This window comes from Sturnus vulgaris, chromosome 3 (genome assembly GCF_052056855.1).
Source record: "Sturnus vulgaris isolate bStuVul1 chromosome 3, bStuVul1.hap1, whole genome shotgun sequence".
In the NCBI taxonomy this organism is placed as follows: Eukaryota; Metazoa; Chordata; class Aves; order Passeriformes; family Sturnidae; genus Sturnus; species Sturnus vulgaris.
Genome location: NC_142245.1, coordinates 37,068,032 through 37,082,991, shown reverse-complemented (window position 1 = coordinate 37,082,991; position 14,960 = coordinate 37,068,032). Strand labels below are relative to the sequence as shown.

General features: G+C 40.7%; 1 protein-coding gene across 8 annotated transcripts in view; it reads right to left on the bottom strand.

The window, feature by feature from the left end:
• The window catches only part of VIT (vitrin), a 53,730-nt gene that overhangs the window by 27,393 nt on the left and 11,377 nt on the right, over window positions 1–14,960 (bottom strand). For 5 of the 8 annotated variants that reach the window (XM_088161357.1, XM_088161359.1, XM_088161360.1 and 2 more), the window contains exons 2-6: window positions 12,173–12,235; window positions 10,377–10,442; window positions 9,256–9,427; window positions 7,297–7,430; window positions 2,648–2,725 (exon numbers count right to left, since the gene is read on the bottom strand). In XM_088161357.1, coding sequence (XP_088017483.1) covers window positions 2,648–2,725; window positions 7,297–7,430; window positions 9,256–9,427; window positions 10,377–10,442; window positions 12,173–12,203 — 481 coding nt within the window. In that variant the 5' untranslated portion in view covers window positions 12,204–12,235. The remainder of the gene's footprint in view (window positions 1–2,647; window positions 2,726–7,296; window positions 7,431–9,255; window positions 9,428–10,376; window positions 10,443–12,172; window positions 12,236–14,960) is intronic. The other 3 variants (XM_088161361.1, XM_088161362.1, XM_014874553.2) reach the window with 1 other exon arrangement.

Below are 14,960 nucleotides of genomic sequence, written 5' to 3'. Positions count from 1 at the left end.
AAAGGGAGATTTTTTTGTTCTTCTTTTTTATTTCTAAGACCCAGAGACATCAACATACTTGGAATACTTATTACAGTTTATTTACTGCTACCTCACAAAGTAGTCTGATTCTGCTTTTTTATCTGGCTGGGTACTGGAAGATTTTCTTCTTCTCCTTTTTTTTTTTTTTCTTTTTTAACCTATCTATGTCTTTTGAACTGTTTGAGAATTTACTGCAGTATTAATGTTTTCCTAAAATTTTCCTAAAATTCTGTACTGTTTTTTCTAAACGTATTTTAATAGTTTTGAGCGGCTGTGAAGAGTTACAGTTTTGGGTAGGTTTTTCCTGCTGTGCTCAGCATTTGAGAAGCTATGTAACCACCAGGAGGATTCAAAGAAATGTCAGGCACTATGAATCTCTGGCATCTCTGGGGTGAGGACTAAAATTGCATCTCTGACAGCTGATCAGGTATGAAGTAGGATTTTTTGTTCATCTGACAGCAGTGGGTGTAATACTCAAAGGTCTGCCTTTGCCTCCTGCGGATAATGGATTTGAGAATCAAAGTGAACAGTGTGGTCTCTGTAATTAAAATTAGAAGAAAAAAGTAGCTTTTTTAAAATATTAAAAAGTAAGTAGGAAATTCTCTTTCACAAGATGGCCCTGGCTGCATATTACAGAGATTTTTATCTTAGAGACAAGCTGTTTCTAACAGAAGAGAGCTGAGATGGCTGAGTTGAGGTGGCAGATCTCAGGAGGGCTTAAAGGGCCAAGTAGGGCATGAGGAAGATAGATTGTGACCACTGGATCTCTTTGCTACCTGTCTGACAAGACTGGGCAAAATCAGGCAGTGACACTGGGTTTGATGTAATAGTTGCTTGCTCCTCTGATAAGCCTGGGCTTTCTCTGCATGAATACACTATCTTTGTTGTTAGGATCCTGGCATTTTCATTCACACTATTTGATTCAAGAGCAAAGTGAAGATTTTTGTCTTTAGTTCCTGGTATTTTGTTTGTGTGACAGAACCCTGACTGATGATGCTCCCCATTTCTACACTGATTCTTACATTACATGGCTTGTGGTGCTGGTGGGAGACACCATTGCTTACAGCCTGCTGAGCTCAGTCCTGGCTGTGATTGTCTCTGGTCTGCTGTGAAATGTTTGGGCTGATATTTCAAGTGTGGCTACACTAGGGAATGACAAGCTGTAATTTAATGAACATTCCTCAGAAAAAGTCAAGATTCCTAAGGTATTGCCCTCCCTTCTAGCAGTGCATAATATCTGGGTCAAATAATTTCTGCATATGTAGTCAAGAAATAAACAATTCTATACCTATTTGATTGTAAATGCAAAGGTATTACAAATTAAAGGCATGGACTTGAGTGACACATATTTGTCTGAACAACTACAGCTTTGAGATTTAAATTGGCTTATGTTCAAGTGAAAAGAAGGGCAATGAAGCCAATGAAGGGGCTGGAGCACAAGCCTTAAGAGGAGCAGTTGAGGGAACTGAGTTGTTCTAGCCTGGAAAAAAGCCCCCAAGGCTCCTAGGGGACTTAATGTCTCTCTACAAGTACCTGAAAGGAGGTTGTAGAATGAGGTGGGAGTCAGTCAAGAGGAAATGGCCTCAGGTTGCTTCAAGGGAGGTTTAGACTGGATATTAGAAAGAATTTCTTCATGGAAAGTGTTGTCAAGCATTGGAGCAGGCTGTCCAGGGAAGTGATGGAGTCACCATCCCTGGAGATATTTGAAAGACATGTAGATGTGGCACTTCAGGACATGGTTATTGGCAGTGCTGAGTTGTACTTGGTGACCTTTTCTGACCATAATTATTCTATGATTCTGTGAGAAAAGGGCTCTGTTTTTCTTCTAAACATTAATGTACAGAGAAGAGTAGGTCTCCAAGTAACCTCTCTGTGGTATTGGATGAATGCACCCAATGCCAGGCATTTGAGTTCATGGAGAAGATACTTAACATTTTCTGTAGTATGGGACATTAATTTTTTTTTGTTTGCATCCCCAAGGAAGAGTCTGAACCTTACACAGCTGTAACAGGGAGCAAAACCTAGTGTCATTTCAGTGACAGAACTAATCCATGTGCACTTGAATGTGCTACTCACTCAGCTACTCACCAGTGTGAAACTTGATCAAAGACCTCTTCAAACAATTAAATTATTTAACCTGAGTTGTCTTACAGAGTAGGATGCTGACTAAAATGATTATACAGAGTAGTTCTTTATTGTAGCATTCTTAGTTAAGCTGCTGTGGTTACCATCTCTGTCATTTGTATTATATTACTATTTAATATTATACTCTCAGCACTGACTATCCCAAGAGATAACATAAGTAACATTAGGAGAAAGTTACATGTATAACCTCAAATGCTTGCATCTAACCAGTACAACATCGTATTCAGTAACAGATCTAAACCAAAGGGGAAATTATTTGGAAACAGAAGTCTGTGAAACATGGTATGACCAAAAAATAGAAATTGTCTGAAATGATTTCCATATAATTAAGAAAAAAAAATACCATGAGTGATTTGGATAACATACTAATGGATGCCTGAACTTATGCCTCTGAATAGTTATGTCTTTGTGTTACACATTTGAGAAGTTATGACAGATAGTTGTGAATGGATGTAAGGGAAAGTCAGTCACAAATACTTGCCTGATTTAACAGCTGTACTTTTTGAAGAAGAATATTCAAGAGTTGATGGATATGTCACACCTTTTCTTGGCTTGCCCTCTACAAAAGATATATATTAGAAGGCATCACAAAATATTCTTAGTTTTCTTGATAAATTTCTCATCTAACACAGGCATTCAGAATCAGATCCCTCTTCTCTACTGTCCAAGTAATTTTCATGAAGATTTCTTTCATCTGATGGCAGAATCTCAAAACCATACCACTAAAAATATTGTTGCCTAAATCCAGCATCATAAGAAAAGAGTTACAAAGCATGAAAACACAGTAGTGGGGAGGATTTGCAGAGGTCAGTTAGTTTGTTCTTTTGCTCTCAAATGATATTAAGCACAAGGGGACCATTCCTGAAAGACATCTGTACAACTTTTAATTAAACCCACAGTTTCCCTAGGCAGCCTTCTCCAATGCCTGACTATGCAGTTGATTTGGAAAGCATGTTTGATGTGGGATTCATTTCATCACGCACACAGCATTCTTCTCTGACCTCACTTCAGCAAGATGCCATTTCTGGCAACAGTCTTTTGCAGTAATAACAGTGAGAGAAGGCTGTGCTTGTGTGTGGGAACATATGGTACCTATATTTAGATCTAAAATGAGAGTCCTGTCTTGAAACAATGAGGTATGTTTCCCTGTTAAACTTTAAACCACAAATCTTTTTAGTGCCAGAGCAGGCGCTATCTCTGCTGGTACGTGTGGCCATGCAATTCCATCCCTTGGGACAGTTTTTATATTGACATACATCCCTGAATGAAAAGTGTTGCAGAGAAACCCAGCAGGAAAGATTGCTTTGGCCTCTAGGAGGATGGATGTAGATCTTCCAGAGCCTGGTGACTGTCTCTATGAGATGCTGTGCTGTGTCACATATCTGGACCAGCTCTGGTGTGAGCACCTGACCACCTCCTGCAGTACCTGAGTCATGATGATTTCTCCTCTGTTCCCTTGGGGGATTCTTTAAGGAGGTACATATGGCACTGCAAACATGTCAGTTGTCATCCTGGGTGATTAATGCAGAGACCAGCAGCATGAACAGAATTAATTCCTACAGGCTGAGCCACTCCTGGGAACTGGAGGCTGTTTTCCCCATAATGGTGATGCCTTAAGTTTTTAGCTTTTATATTTTTCAGATCCTGTATTGAATTAGTATAAAAACCTGAACTCCATATAGAGTATTAGTAATCTCCCTTCACATTTTTGTCAGGTAAAACAATCCTTCCAGGATGAGAACTGAGGACACCTTCTGCCTCAGGCCCTGAAAAGTATAAACAAAAGTGAATTGGGGGGGAAGCAAACCGGGGGAATACGACTTCATTACCTGTAGCTATAATTGGACAATTAACCTCTGATATGCAAATAGACCAAACTTATATCTGTCTGAGAAACTGGGGACTGTCATCCCTCTTGGATGTAGCTTCTGCAAAGCTTTGGCACTGCCCAAGGTGTATCTATTGAAGGCCTTTAGTAAACAGCTACTTTATTCTTTTAACTCTGTCTAGCCTCTGTTCTAGGTAGCCACTCTGAAGCATCAATGGCACACAAAGAAAGGTACATGCTAGAGGAACTCCAGTGAGCAGGGATGTCCGGGGAGCTGGAGAGTCCCTGTCTTTTGTCCCTTTTCATGTCTCTAACTCCTTATTTGCTCTTCTCTGAAATTTCAGACATCATTAAAAAACCATAGATAAAGAAGTGAGAGTTACTAATGAGGTAATGATGTGAAAAGCTATTCCATTTCTCATTTACAGTGGTATGAGCTGAGAGCAGCTCCACTAAAGTCAACACCAATCTACCAAAGACCAGAGCTGGTAAGTCAGCATGCGTGGATTAACTGGATAAACTTCCTTCCCACCTTCTGGGCTTCTCTCACAGAAGCTGGTTTAAGTGAAGGGCAGCAGGTTTTCATATCCATTTCCCCCTGAGCTAAAACTGGGATCAGGGCCAAGAAGGAGGAGAGATCTACTAATTTGGTTGCAAGACAGAAAAGTTATAGGTCTGCAGATGATTTCTAAATGTTTTCCTTTATACCCAACAGAGAATGAGTTGTCAGTATGAGCAGTTGATACAGGGATGCAGCAATAGCATGATAATCCGATCTCAATTTGGAATATTTGGGTGCTAAACTGTAATCTAACGTAAACTTGAAACCTGCTGCTGTGAAAATACACTAGCTAGGGTGAGGAGGCTGGATTCTGGGATTTTTGATCAACAGCAATTTGCATCCCATATGTGAACAAGAGGTAGGCCTGAGGGATGACCTGAATGTGGCCCTGCTCTCTGGGGCAATGGTAATATGTCTTTTTCACTATTGGGAAAAAGTTACATCTAGGTTGGAGTTTGCTTAACCTACTTAAAAATATGTTTTTATGTGTGCTGAAAACAGCTTTGGCCATCGAAATACAAGCTCTGGCATGGTGGCTGCCATAGTGCAGTGGCTGCTCACCCTCTCACACTTATTTGTGACTAGCAAACCCAGAAGTTCAGGACTATTTCCTTAACCCACTATCTGCAAAACTCCCACTAAACTGAATGGAGTCATTCAATGGAGTGCCAAGGCATTTCAGGGCTTGAAAGTGAATACCAAGGCGTTTGCATACCTCCTGGTGTGCTGGCTGCTTTAATCACAGAGGACAGACCTCCTTCTCCACTGCCCCTTATTCCCTGGGTCCCCCGAGGATTCCTCCTCTGTGCTCTTTTGTGTGGATGTTCATTCACAATTTAAACATCACAAACTCAGTGACAATATCCTAACTAGGAATAAGCTGTTGGCATGTTTCCAGGGTACAGTATTGCACATAGGTCTGGTCTGATGAAAGAGAATTTCTGGAGAATAGGGGACTCCGTTCTAAAGCTCTAAAGCTGTCCTGAAATTGATGCCTTAGGTAACTTTATATTTTTATTGGGGAATGTTTTATGCAGCTCCGGCTTTTTATGACTCATAATCATAAAAAATACATCTCCAACTCCTCTCTTTCTCAGGAGATCTGTATGCATGCAGCCTCAGGCTGCTGAAATGAGTAGCACAGCCTTCCTGGGTTTTAGAATGCTAAATTTCTCTAAAATTCTAAATTTCTCACATTTTCAGTAGGTATAGTGAAAGTTTTCTTCCTGTTCCTATATAAAATATGGTATGTATGTTATTAGATATATTAGATTTACATTTGAGCTAATTTATAAATTAAGAGTTCTACTATCATGAGTGAGAGCACTCAGTGTGCATAGAATTAAGTGCACAGGGAACAAATCTCATGATGCCTATGCATACCCAGATTTCTCATCATCTCCTTTCATATGCGCTTGCAACTTTCTCTTGTATCTTCTTTTATAGTGTCTCATTAATTAAGAATAATGACTTATTATCATGAGTAAAAAATTAATACAGTTTCGTGGAAGAATTTCTACAGTTTTATGGGATGACAACTGAGCAGCTGCTGAGGCTTAAAAAAAAAAAATCCTGTTTCCCACTTATGTACCAGAATTACAATGTGCTGTTTGTTGGAGAAAAAAACTGCAACAAGTACAAGTAGCAATTCAGCTATTCCAGGAAATTCCTACTCATCCAAAATAAATCCTTCTCATAATATGATATACTCATGGCAGACTACTGTAAAAAAGTTCATCCAAATACATGAATGCAAAATTAAGATGACAGCTCATTTTGGTCAGTTTCTGAGACCTCCTTTGCTGTCTACAGATTTTCACATGAAAATAACATTATTTTTAGTAGCTGTTCAGTTGCTTGAGCTGTTGGGTTTTTTTCAGGAATGCTGAAACTAACAACTATTGGTTGTACCTGTCTTAAACCTCTGAAACTGCAGACCAGCAAGAACTGGCCCAATGTATCAAGAAGTCAGATTTAGAATTTTTACATAAAGCAATGTAAAGCAAACCCTCTTTCATACAGGTAGAGCGAGTGCAAAGTAGGTTTAAGAAATCTGAAGCTGGTGTGAAGGGGGTCTAATTTGCAAAAATATTTAAAAATCTGTGAATTTAATTGGTAAATGCAAGTGAGTTCCTATATATACTATGGGGAGGAAAAAGGAATCAGCATTAAATTAAGATGGATTTACCTGCACTGATTAGATATCAAAACTATTTGACTAACAGATGGAGAGAGAGTTCCTGACATACTTGGGATGCACCAGTCAAATCGCTTCATACAGGATTTGCATACATACAATAGGGCTACATGGGATTTGACATTAGTCTGAAATCACTTCAGGAGATACAAATTCAGGTGCAGGGTGAGGATGTTTCAAATGGCCAAAAGGCCTTTCAGTTCCCTCAGCAGCACTGCTTACCAGGATGGAGAGCAGTAGATTTTATGCATCGATAGCTGGAGTTAAGGTGCCTTCCGAGGCTGGGTGCAGAGCAGGATCACGTCCTGCGGTGAGGGGAGGTCAGACCTGCACTGGGCTGAGCCGAGCACACCGCTGGCAGGGGGCATGTCTCTTTGCACGGCAAGCCCAGAAGAAGTGTCTCAAATGCCCAAATTCCTGCCAAAGCTCAGTGGGGTGAGCCTGTGGTGATTAACCAGGTGTGTAAAACGAGAGGCTGCTTCCCCCTGTGCCCATTGCTGCTTGGCAGTCAGTGGTGGGGAGTGCCCCAGGCTGGAATCGTACCTGACACCAGGAAGGATTCCCTCCAGCGTGGCAGTGACAGGGACCGGACACCATTGGAGAAGCTGCCGCGGTAACCAGAGTGCCCGGCGACTTTCTGGACAAGAATCTTCCCACCTGTGTTGTCAATTATACCACTGCAAGGAGGAAACATAGTGACTGGGGGCAGAAATTCCACAAAAACCTTCCAAGCTCTTCTACAATGCAAGAGTTATGGAGTGATTCCTTTTACCTTTAAAGCAGGGCTGGTGGGGGGGCTGTGATGTTACTACTAAGCCTGCTGCTAAGAAATATTTGTGCTCCTTCCACATAGAGAAGAGCAGTTTGTTGCAAAGTGCTGTCAGGATCTGTTTGCTCTTCCCACTGATCTACTGGTCTTCTGTTTAAGCTTGACCTAGTTGCACACAAGAAAAAGCTACTGCCTTTGTTAAAATTCCTGCAAGCTTGATTGAATGACTGAAGATACAGGCAGAGGTTCACAGAGGAGTTTTCAGGCCAGCTATGTGTGTGAATGAGTTTTCTGCAAAAACCCAAACATGTTTCTGACCTCAGCCTGGAGTAAACACAATATTGCTGGAAGCTGTAGGAAAATCTGGCAGACTCCAGGAGTGGTGCACATCAAATGGTGTTTAACACACGCTGTAACATGTACCTCAAGACAAACAAGAAAACCTTCAGTGTATGCAGCCTGCTCGGGCATCACTAGGATAGCAGGTCAACCTGGAAGCAGCTGCAGCTGTAGGGGAATTACAGGGCTGGCAGTAATGACCAGGCAGCAAAATAAGTACTGGGCAGCAAACGGGGTTGAAGAGTATGTTATGGGTGTATTTTGCTCTGGTAATTGTGAGGAGCTGCTGTTAAAATAAATGCATGGAGAAGAAATTCACTGTCTGTGGAACTGCAACATGTAAGCTAACAAAGACAAAACCAGCTGGCAAATGAGAAAAACTGAAATCTTCGCTGTAACAATACAGCCAGCCAGGATGCAGGGAGATTGCAGTTGCCATCAGTATTTTTTAACTTCCCTTTGGGACTAATTCTGCATGCCGAGACAATTTCCACTGCGCACTCGTGTCGGAGGGAGGAATTTGCCGCTGGAAAGCCATCACCTGCCTGGCAGTCATCTCCAGGAGGTGGCAGCCCTGTGCCCGCACAGCCCGAGCACGGAGCGGTGCAGAGCCAAGGGCTGAGCTCCCCAAGCCTTGACTATCCCACTTCACCCCACATCCCAGGTATTTCACGGAACCGGCAGCACAGCAGCAGCTCATATAACTCCCAACTAAGCCGAGTTGTCAATCAGGCTTTTTAACTTCTTGCTGCATTTTTAGCTGGATACATCCTGCCTCTGCATCCCGCCTCCAACTGCAGTGTGTTTTGATTGTGCAGTTATTCTCCATTAGAATTTTATGCACATTTTTACATAGCCAATAAAACTCTGAAAAACTTTAGCTACAAAATTTATGTTACTCATTTCCTTGTGCAGCGTCTTTTTATGTGGCAGGAAAGCACATTACTCAGTCTTTGATGTCAAGGACAGTTAAATTCAAACCCAGAGAACCAAACCAATCCCAGAAGCATGAGAGTTATATGTATTCATCACTGGTGATATGCCTATTTTTTCTGAAGATTTATTAGTAGTAGCAGCTCCATCTCTATCTTCCACTTGAATGATAATAGTACAATAGTAATTTGTTATGCATGAATGAGAGATCTGGAAATCTCAAGACACTTCTCCAAAGGTTGAGAAACTTCTTCAAACACAACTAATTTCTATAGGAATACAGGATTGACAGCACTTTGTAAGGATGGATCTATTCCATCACACATGGGCTCCCAGGTTTTCTACAACAGCCTGCAATCAAGCCTACAAGGAAAGTGAGAACTGTAAAGAATTTGAGAAGTCGGAAGCTCCCTGCACTGAAATGTTTTGTCTGAGTGCCTCACTCATTTCAACTCACTCACCTGTGAATTGCAGCATTGCAGACACTGGAAAAAGAAGCATAAATGTCTGTGCCATAAACACGGTATTTTACATCTTGACATCCAGGAGGGCATTTTGCAATGAATTCTGGATTGATTATCTTCCCCGCCTTGACATCACAATCAATCTGGGGTACATCTGTGAATGCAAAGTCTTGGTAAAGTCAGATTGAATGCTTTCATGGCTGAGTGCTCATGTCATGAGACAGTGAGTAACTGAGTGACAGGGACGCCCCCCCCTAAGCCTTCAAATCAATGGTTTTGGCATACAAGACATCTGTGTCTTCTGCAGCTACAACATAATACATAATAACCCCCATACCAAGGGATGTGGCAGGAACTAAGGATGGAATAAGGAAGCCTGCGGTTATTTCTGACCTTCAGTGTTTGCTTCTCTGAAGGAAATATCCGTTATGACACTTAGCTGGAGAGAGAAAGAAGTGTAGTCACCCAGCCTGTGGTTAACACGTGGGAAGGAGGGGGTAGGGATGCTTCCCAAGCCTCCAGCTGTGCTCATGTAGCTCTGTGCCATCTATAATGTCAGGCTGAAGTCACAGCCCATTATCTTGCCCTCAATTTTTAAAACTTTTTGCTGGGTACAATTTACTTTGAGCAAGGGATTTAAGTGTGTGTTTACAAGCTCTCAGCAGGCTTGTTTGTCAGCTACACGAGCAAAATAATCTGTGGGCAGAAATGCTCCTGCAGCAGGATAGCTGAAAGTTAAACATCTTTGTGCACAGAGATGCACCACTTGTCTCACACTAATCAGCTACATATGCTTTGTGTTACAGCTGGTCCATTTCACTTATGTCTCTCTCTCTCTGTGAAAACCTTAGTGCTTGCTTTGATCCTTGTGTAGTACCTAATGACCTATGAAGATACATTTTATTAGTGAATTACGAAATTTCCCCTTTAGAAATGTTATGTGGCACACACTTTACTTAGTGATTTGTTTTCAATAAAAGAATCCTTTAGCTAACACATCATGCCATTGACTCTAGACAGTTGTGATGAGTTACCAGAATATAATCTCATTTTGCACCTTTCTTATACATTGGACATGTCTGCTGTAAAACAGCAAAATTTCTACTGAGACCACTTACATAGCTTAGCCTTTTTTGTCTTCTTTGTGGCTTCCTTGGCTGTATATGTACATGTAAGAAACACACCTAGAACAAATAAACACAGTATCAGGAAAAAGGTGGACTATCAACATCTGTCACCACAAGCTCCTCTGCATGAGATTTCTCAAATTTGCATCAACAGGTTGAAAACCTGAAATAGGAATATTTTCGGCCACATCTAGGCTTCTGCTTGGTGGTTAACTTTGCAGTAAAGGTGGCATCTGCTGTGGGGAAGTTCTTTGAAGGGGATTAAAGATCAGTGCATATCTAATCAGTTTCATCTATGGAACGCACTATCTAAAAATGCCATGGAGTCCATGTGGTCCAGAAAACCACAAAATATTTCCACACGCAGTGGGAACTCTTTGTAATTGGTGTGATAGGGATGTTAATGAAACAATGTGCTCTGTGCATAAAGCAACTGAGAAGTTCGGGAGCCGAAGATTCTTCTTAATAACCCTTTGGGAAGGTTAGTCTGTAATTTTGTGTTGTGACATTTCATTCACTGGTGGCAGCAGGTGTGGGATACTGGGCAGCATTACAGACTATGTATGAGGTTCTAGGGTGGCATGTCCCAGCAAGGGCACTCATTTTCTTCAGTAAGCAGGATTATGATTTGAAAAGCGTAACAGTAAAAGAGACATATGCTGTTACATTAAAAGATACTTCTCAAAATATGCATCTGGCTTACCATGTTATGTTTACTCGCTCAGTGATGACACACCAGATCTCTTTATTCTCTGTTTTTATTTTATAAGCACTGTATTATGGGTAATTGATAACTGCATTAGAAATATCTTGGCTTTCCTATTCACCTTTCCTTTCTCTGAGCTTTCAAAGGGAATTGAAACTCTCTATGATGTGCTGGCTGATCCTTTTATCATTTGTTGAACTATTCTTATTAGAATATGCAACAGAAGTAATTTCCTTCTTTTATGCTCTTCTCCCCCTAGACTGACTACAAAGAGTTTCTAGATTTGATCACACCTAGAACTTTCTCCAAAGTTAAAGCAGTCTGACACTGTGTGAAATGATAATGCATAGGTGCAGTATTTGGGCCTTTTGTCACTGGTGCACTTGTGTAAGCATGGCAAAATTGTAGTTAGATAAAAAAATGAAAGCATGAGTGGAAAATAAAGTGCAATATCTCAACTACTTGGAATGTTACAGCATAATCTAATGTGGGGAAAGTAATCGGATATAATTTATGTAGAAGAACTACATAGATTGCTGTGAACTTGAACTAAGAACAACTGTCCTGACAGACTTGAGGATAACAGCTAGAGGGAATACTGTCTGGGAATGTCAGAACCAGAGTTTTCATGTAAGATGAATTGCAAGTTCTGGAGTTTCTACATGTTCCCAAAAAGTGAGATCCTGTCTGACTGCCAGGGGAAAGAAAATAAGACATATCTAAAAACCCTTTGGTACCTCTTGTTCATGGAAAGAACAAGAACAGGGAGAATTGAAACAGCCAATTTTTCTTTAGAGGGAATCTTTACATTACAGGCATTTTTCAGGCCCACCTGATATGGACTGCATGTAACTGGTCATATACTTGGAGATGTCTGCAAATAATTAATATTTTTTTCTATGCCAAAGTCAAAAAGTTTGTGTGAAGCTGTTTTTGAAAAGCTGTGCCAAGGCTTACACCTGCCACAGAGCTTCATCAGCCGTGGAGTCCAAAGGGAAGAGAATTAGTCAGTAGCCACTGGGCATCCAGGATGGCAGAGTACAAACCCATCAACTACTAATTGCACATCAACTGTACTTACCAAAGAAGGTTGCAATGACTGTGGCCTTCATGGTGAGTAATCTGGATGGGTTGCTAAGGAGCACTGAAAAGGAAAAGAAGAGTACATCAGGCTGCATTCGGAGGTATTGCAGATGGCACTGGAGTGGTGGGGGAAGAGGGAATGTGCACTCTTCTTTAACCTTTCACAGTCTTCACATGCTGCAGCCTCTTATTACACTTTTTAGAGCAACTGATTTCCCCAGAGGAGATGATGTTTGGGTTATCACACTCCCATGGACTAATTTTTTACTTCTTTCCAAAATTTGTCTTTTGCTCCAGGAAACCAAGATTTGATTCACATACTTATTCAGAAGCCAGTGTCAGGAGAGGGCCTGATGGGCATGGACATGCTCTGACATCTATTCAAATCTGTTCACTACTCTTCTAAGAAATAATCACAGAATCATATTTTCTGCACATCAAAGCATACCAGGTAATCTCACATAGATATGGGGAATATAAACAAACCCATTCACTCCTGAAAGATGTTGTGTAAAGTATTTTGCAATTGTTCCATCTTTTGTGAGCCAAATTACTGGTTTCTTTCATTTTCTGAGGATGTGTACGTGTGTACATGTGTGTGAGCACCTGAGATTAAGAGGATTCTGTCAGAACATCTGGAAAACATTTTTCTTCTGGGTCTGCATACATGGTTCATGACCCCTGCCATCCCTGAAGCTCTTGGCCAGGCTACAAGAATTCAAACTTATCAACTTATCAGAGATAACCCCTCTCAGCCCCTCCTGAGTATCACCTGCTGCTTTTGCTATTATTTCATGATTGTCGAGGGAATCCTGTGTTGGGCACTCATAGTTAATCATAGTCATTAAAGTACTACATAATGTTTGACAAATAGAATAAAAAGTCTGAAAGGAAGAATATATCTGTCTGTTTTATAGGGAGAATCTCGAGGATCAAAATAAACTTGATCTTCAGAGAAACTTACTACATGCTTACAAGTGGAAAGATTTGCACTAAAAAAAAAAAAGAGCTAGCTATCCAGAAAAAAAAAAAAAAAGAATGTTAAATGAGAATGTTAAATCTGCCTATGACCAGGGAAAGCAAGATATCTGCTTCCTGAAAAGAATGGCAAATTTAATCTGATTTCACATAGCAATTAATATACTCAGAAGCAGAGCTTTGGTCACCCAGAAAGAAATTTAGAGAATAAGGCAGATACAGGAGAGAAAGAGAAAAAAAACCAACTCTGCATTCTGTCTTCATATATAATGTTTCCATATTTTTACTTTAATTGCTCTTCTTTTTCAAGCAAGCCACATGCTATGAGTGAAGATGACTACAATAGTATGCTAATCTAAATGATATAATTTATATATTCTATATATTTTCTATATAATTTATAGCTCTTTTTACATAGAGCAAATCCACCTCTGATTTTTGTTTCTGTGCTACAGTTGGAGAACTTCAAACCTCAGGACATACTAATAGTGTCACTTCCTAATAGCAGAATGTCTTTCCTTGGTGATGTCCCTGAAAAGTTTTCCTGCTAGGCTGCTCAAGCTGCAAGCAGCAGAGATTTCTCAGAAGTCTCTGAAATCCAGAGGGTATGGAAAGTGGCTCTACATGGTCACTGTGTCTTTCTGGAAAAAGATGGGCAGTGCACTGGAGGTGGCCCCAGGCTGTAAAAGCCATATCAGCAAGATTGGTTAAGTGGTGATATTCTGCTTTCATGGTTAGGTTCTATTAAAAAGCTGCCCATCTTCGGGAACAAAAATCCGTTTTAAGCATTTAGTGCAGTTTATTTCCACTGTGAAGCTCTTAAACGAAATAGCGCCAAGATCTAGAAGAGTGCTCAGAGAAGTTCAGCTCAGATGCTTTTCTCCTCCCTTTTATATTTCAACCCCTTAACACATCAGAGCTATCAAATAATTGCTCCCTTTCAAGGAATTCTCACTTCAGGTCAATTGCTGTAAAAGAAGAGGCAGAATAAGAGTTGCAATTCATTTACAGAATTACCATGCACCATTAAAGATTGTACTGACACTGGCTTAGACTTTGCAAAAGATCTTAATATAAGCATTCACAAAATTTGCAGTGAATAAATTCGGCATTGGCATTTTTATTTAAAGTCAAAGAGATCTGTGTGAGCTTTTCCTGGCAGTATTTGGCTTGGTGCTGAGATGTTTTCATCACCAGTTTAATTAGAGTAGAAGAGGTCTGAGATGGTAAAGCATCCATGTAAAATCTGGCTTCATGGGTGGGCTGCTGTGTGTTGTGTGCAGAGAGTCCAATACTGCCTAACTTTTCCTGTCTTACAAAACGTGTAACCACCTGTATAACCAGGGCTGCACAAGACTTCCCATTTCTTCCTGAAGGCCCTGCTGTCCCCAGGGCATGGCCAGCCACCCCGGGAGCCATCCCAGTCCTCCTGGGTGGCAGTACCCTAGGCTTGGCTGCAGTTGCATTCTCTACCTAGTTGGCTGGTGGGCATTGCTCTTCAAGGAAAGAGAAAGTGGGCTTCTTTCCTAAGTTATTATGAATTCACTGCAGAAAGAAGCCAATAACTCTAAAAGGATTTAAGACTTAAAGCCTGTCAAGGGTTCAGCAGAGTTCAGCAGACCCCTTAGCCTGCAATAGCAGATGTTTATCAATAAGAAAGACACTGGAAGCATTTAGACAAGGCTGCTAGATATACTTAAGAGTTTTATTGTCAAAGCTAAATAGAAAAGCGTCTTATTGTGGATTCTGTATCTTTGGTGGTGTAGTTTATACTAGTATCCTCATGGAAATAAATTATAATAGTAAAG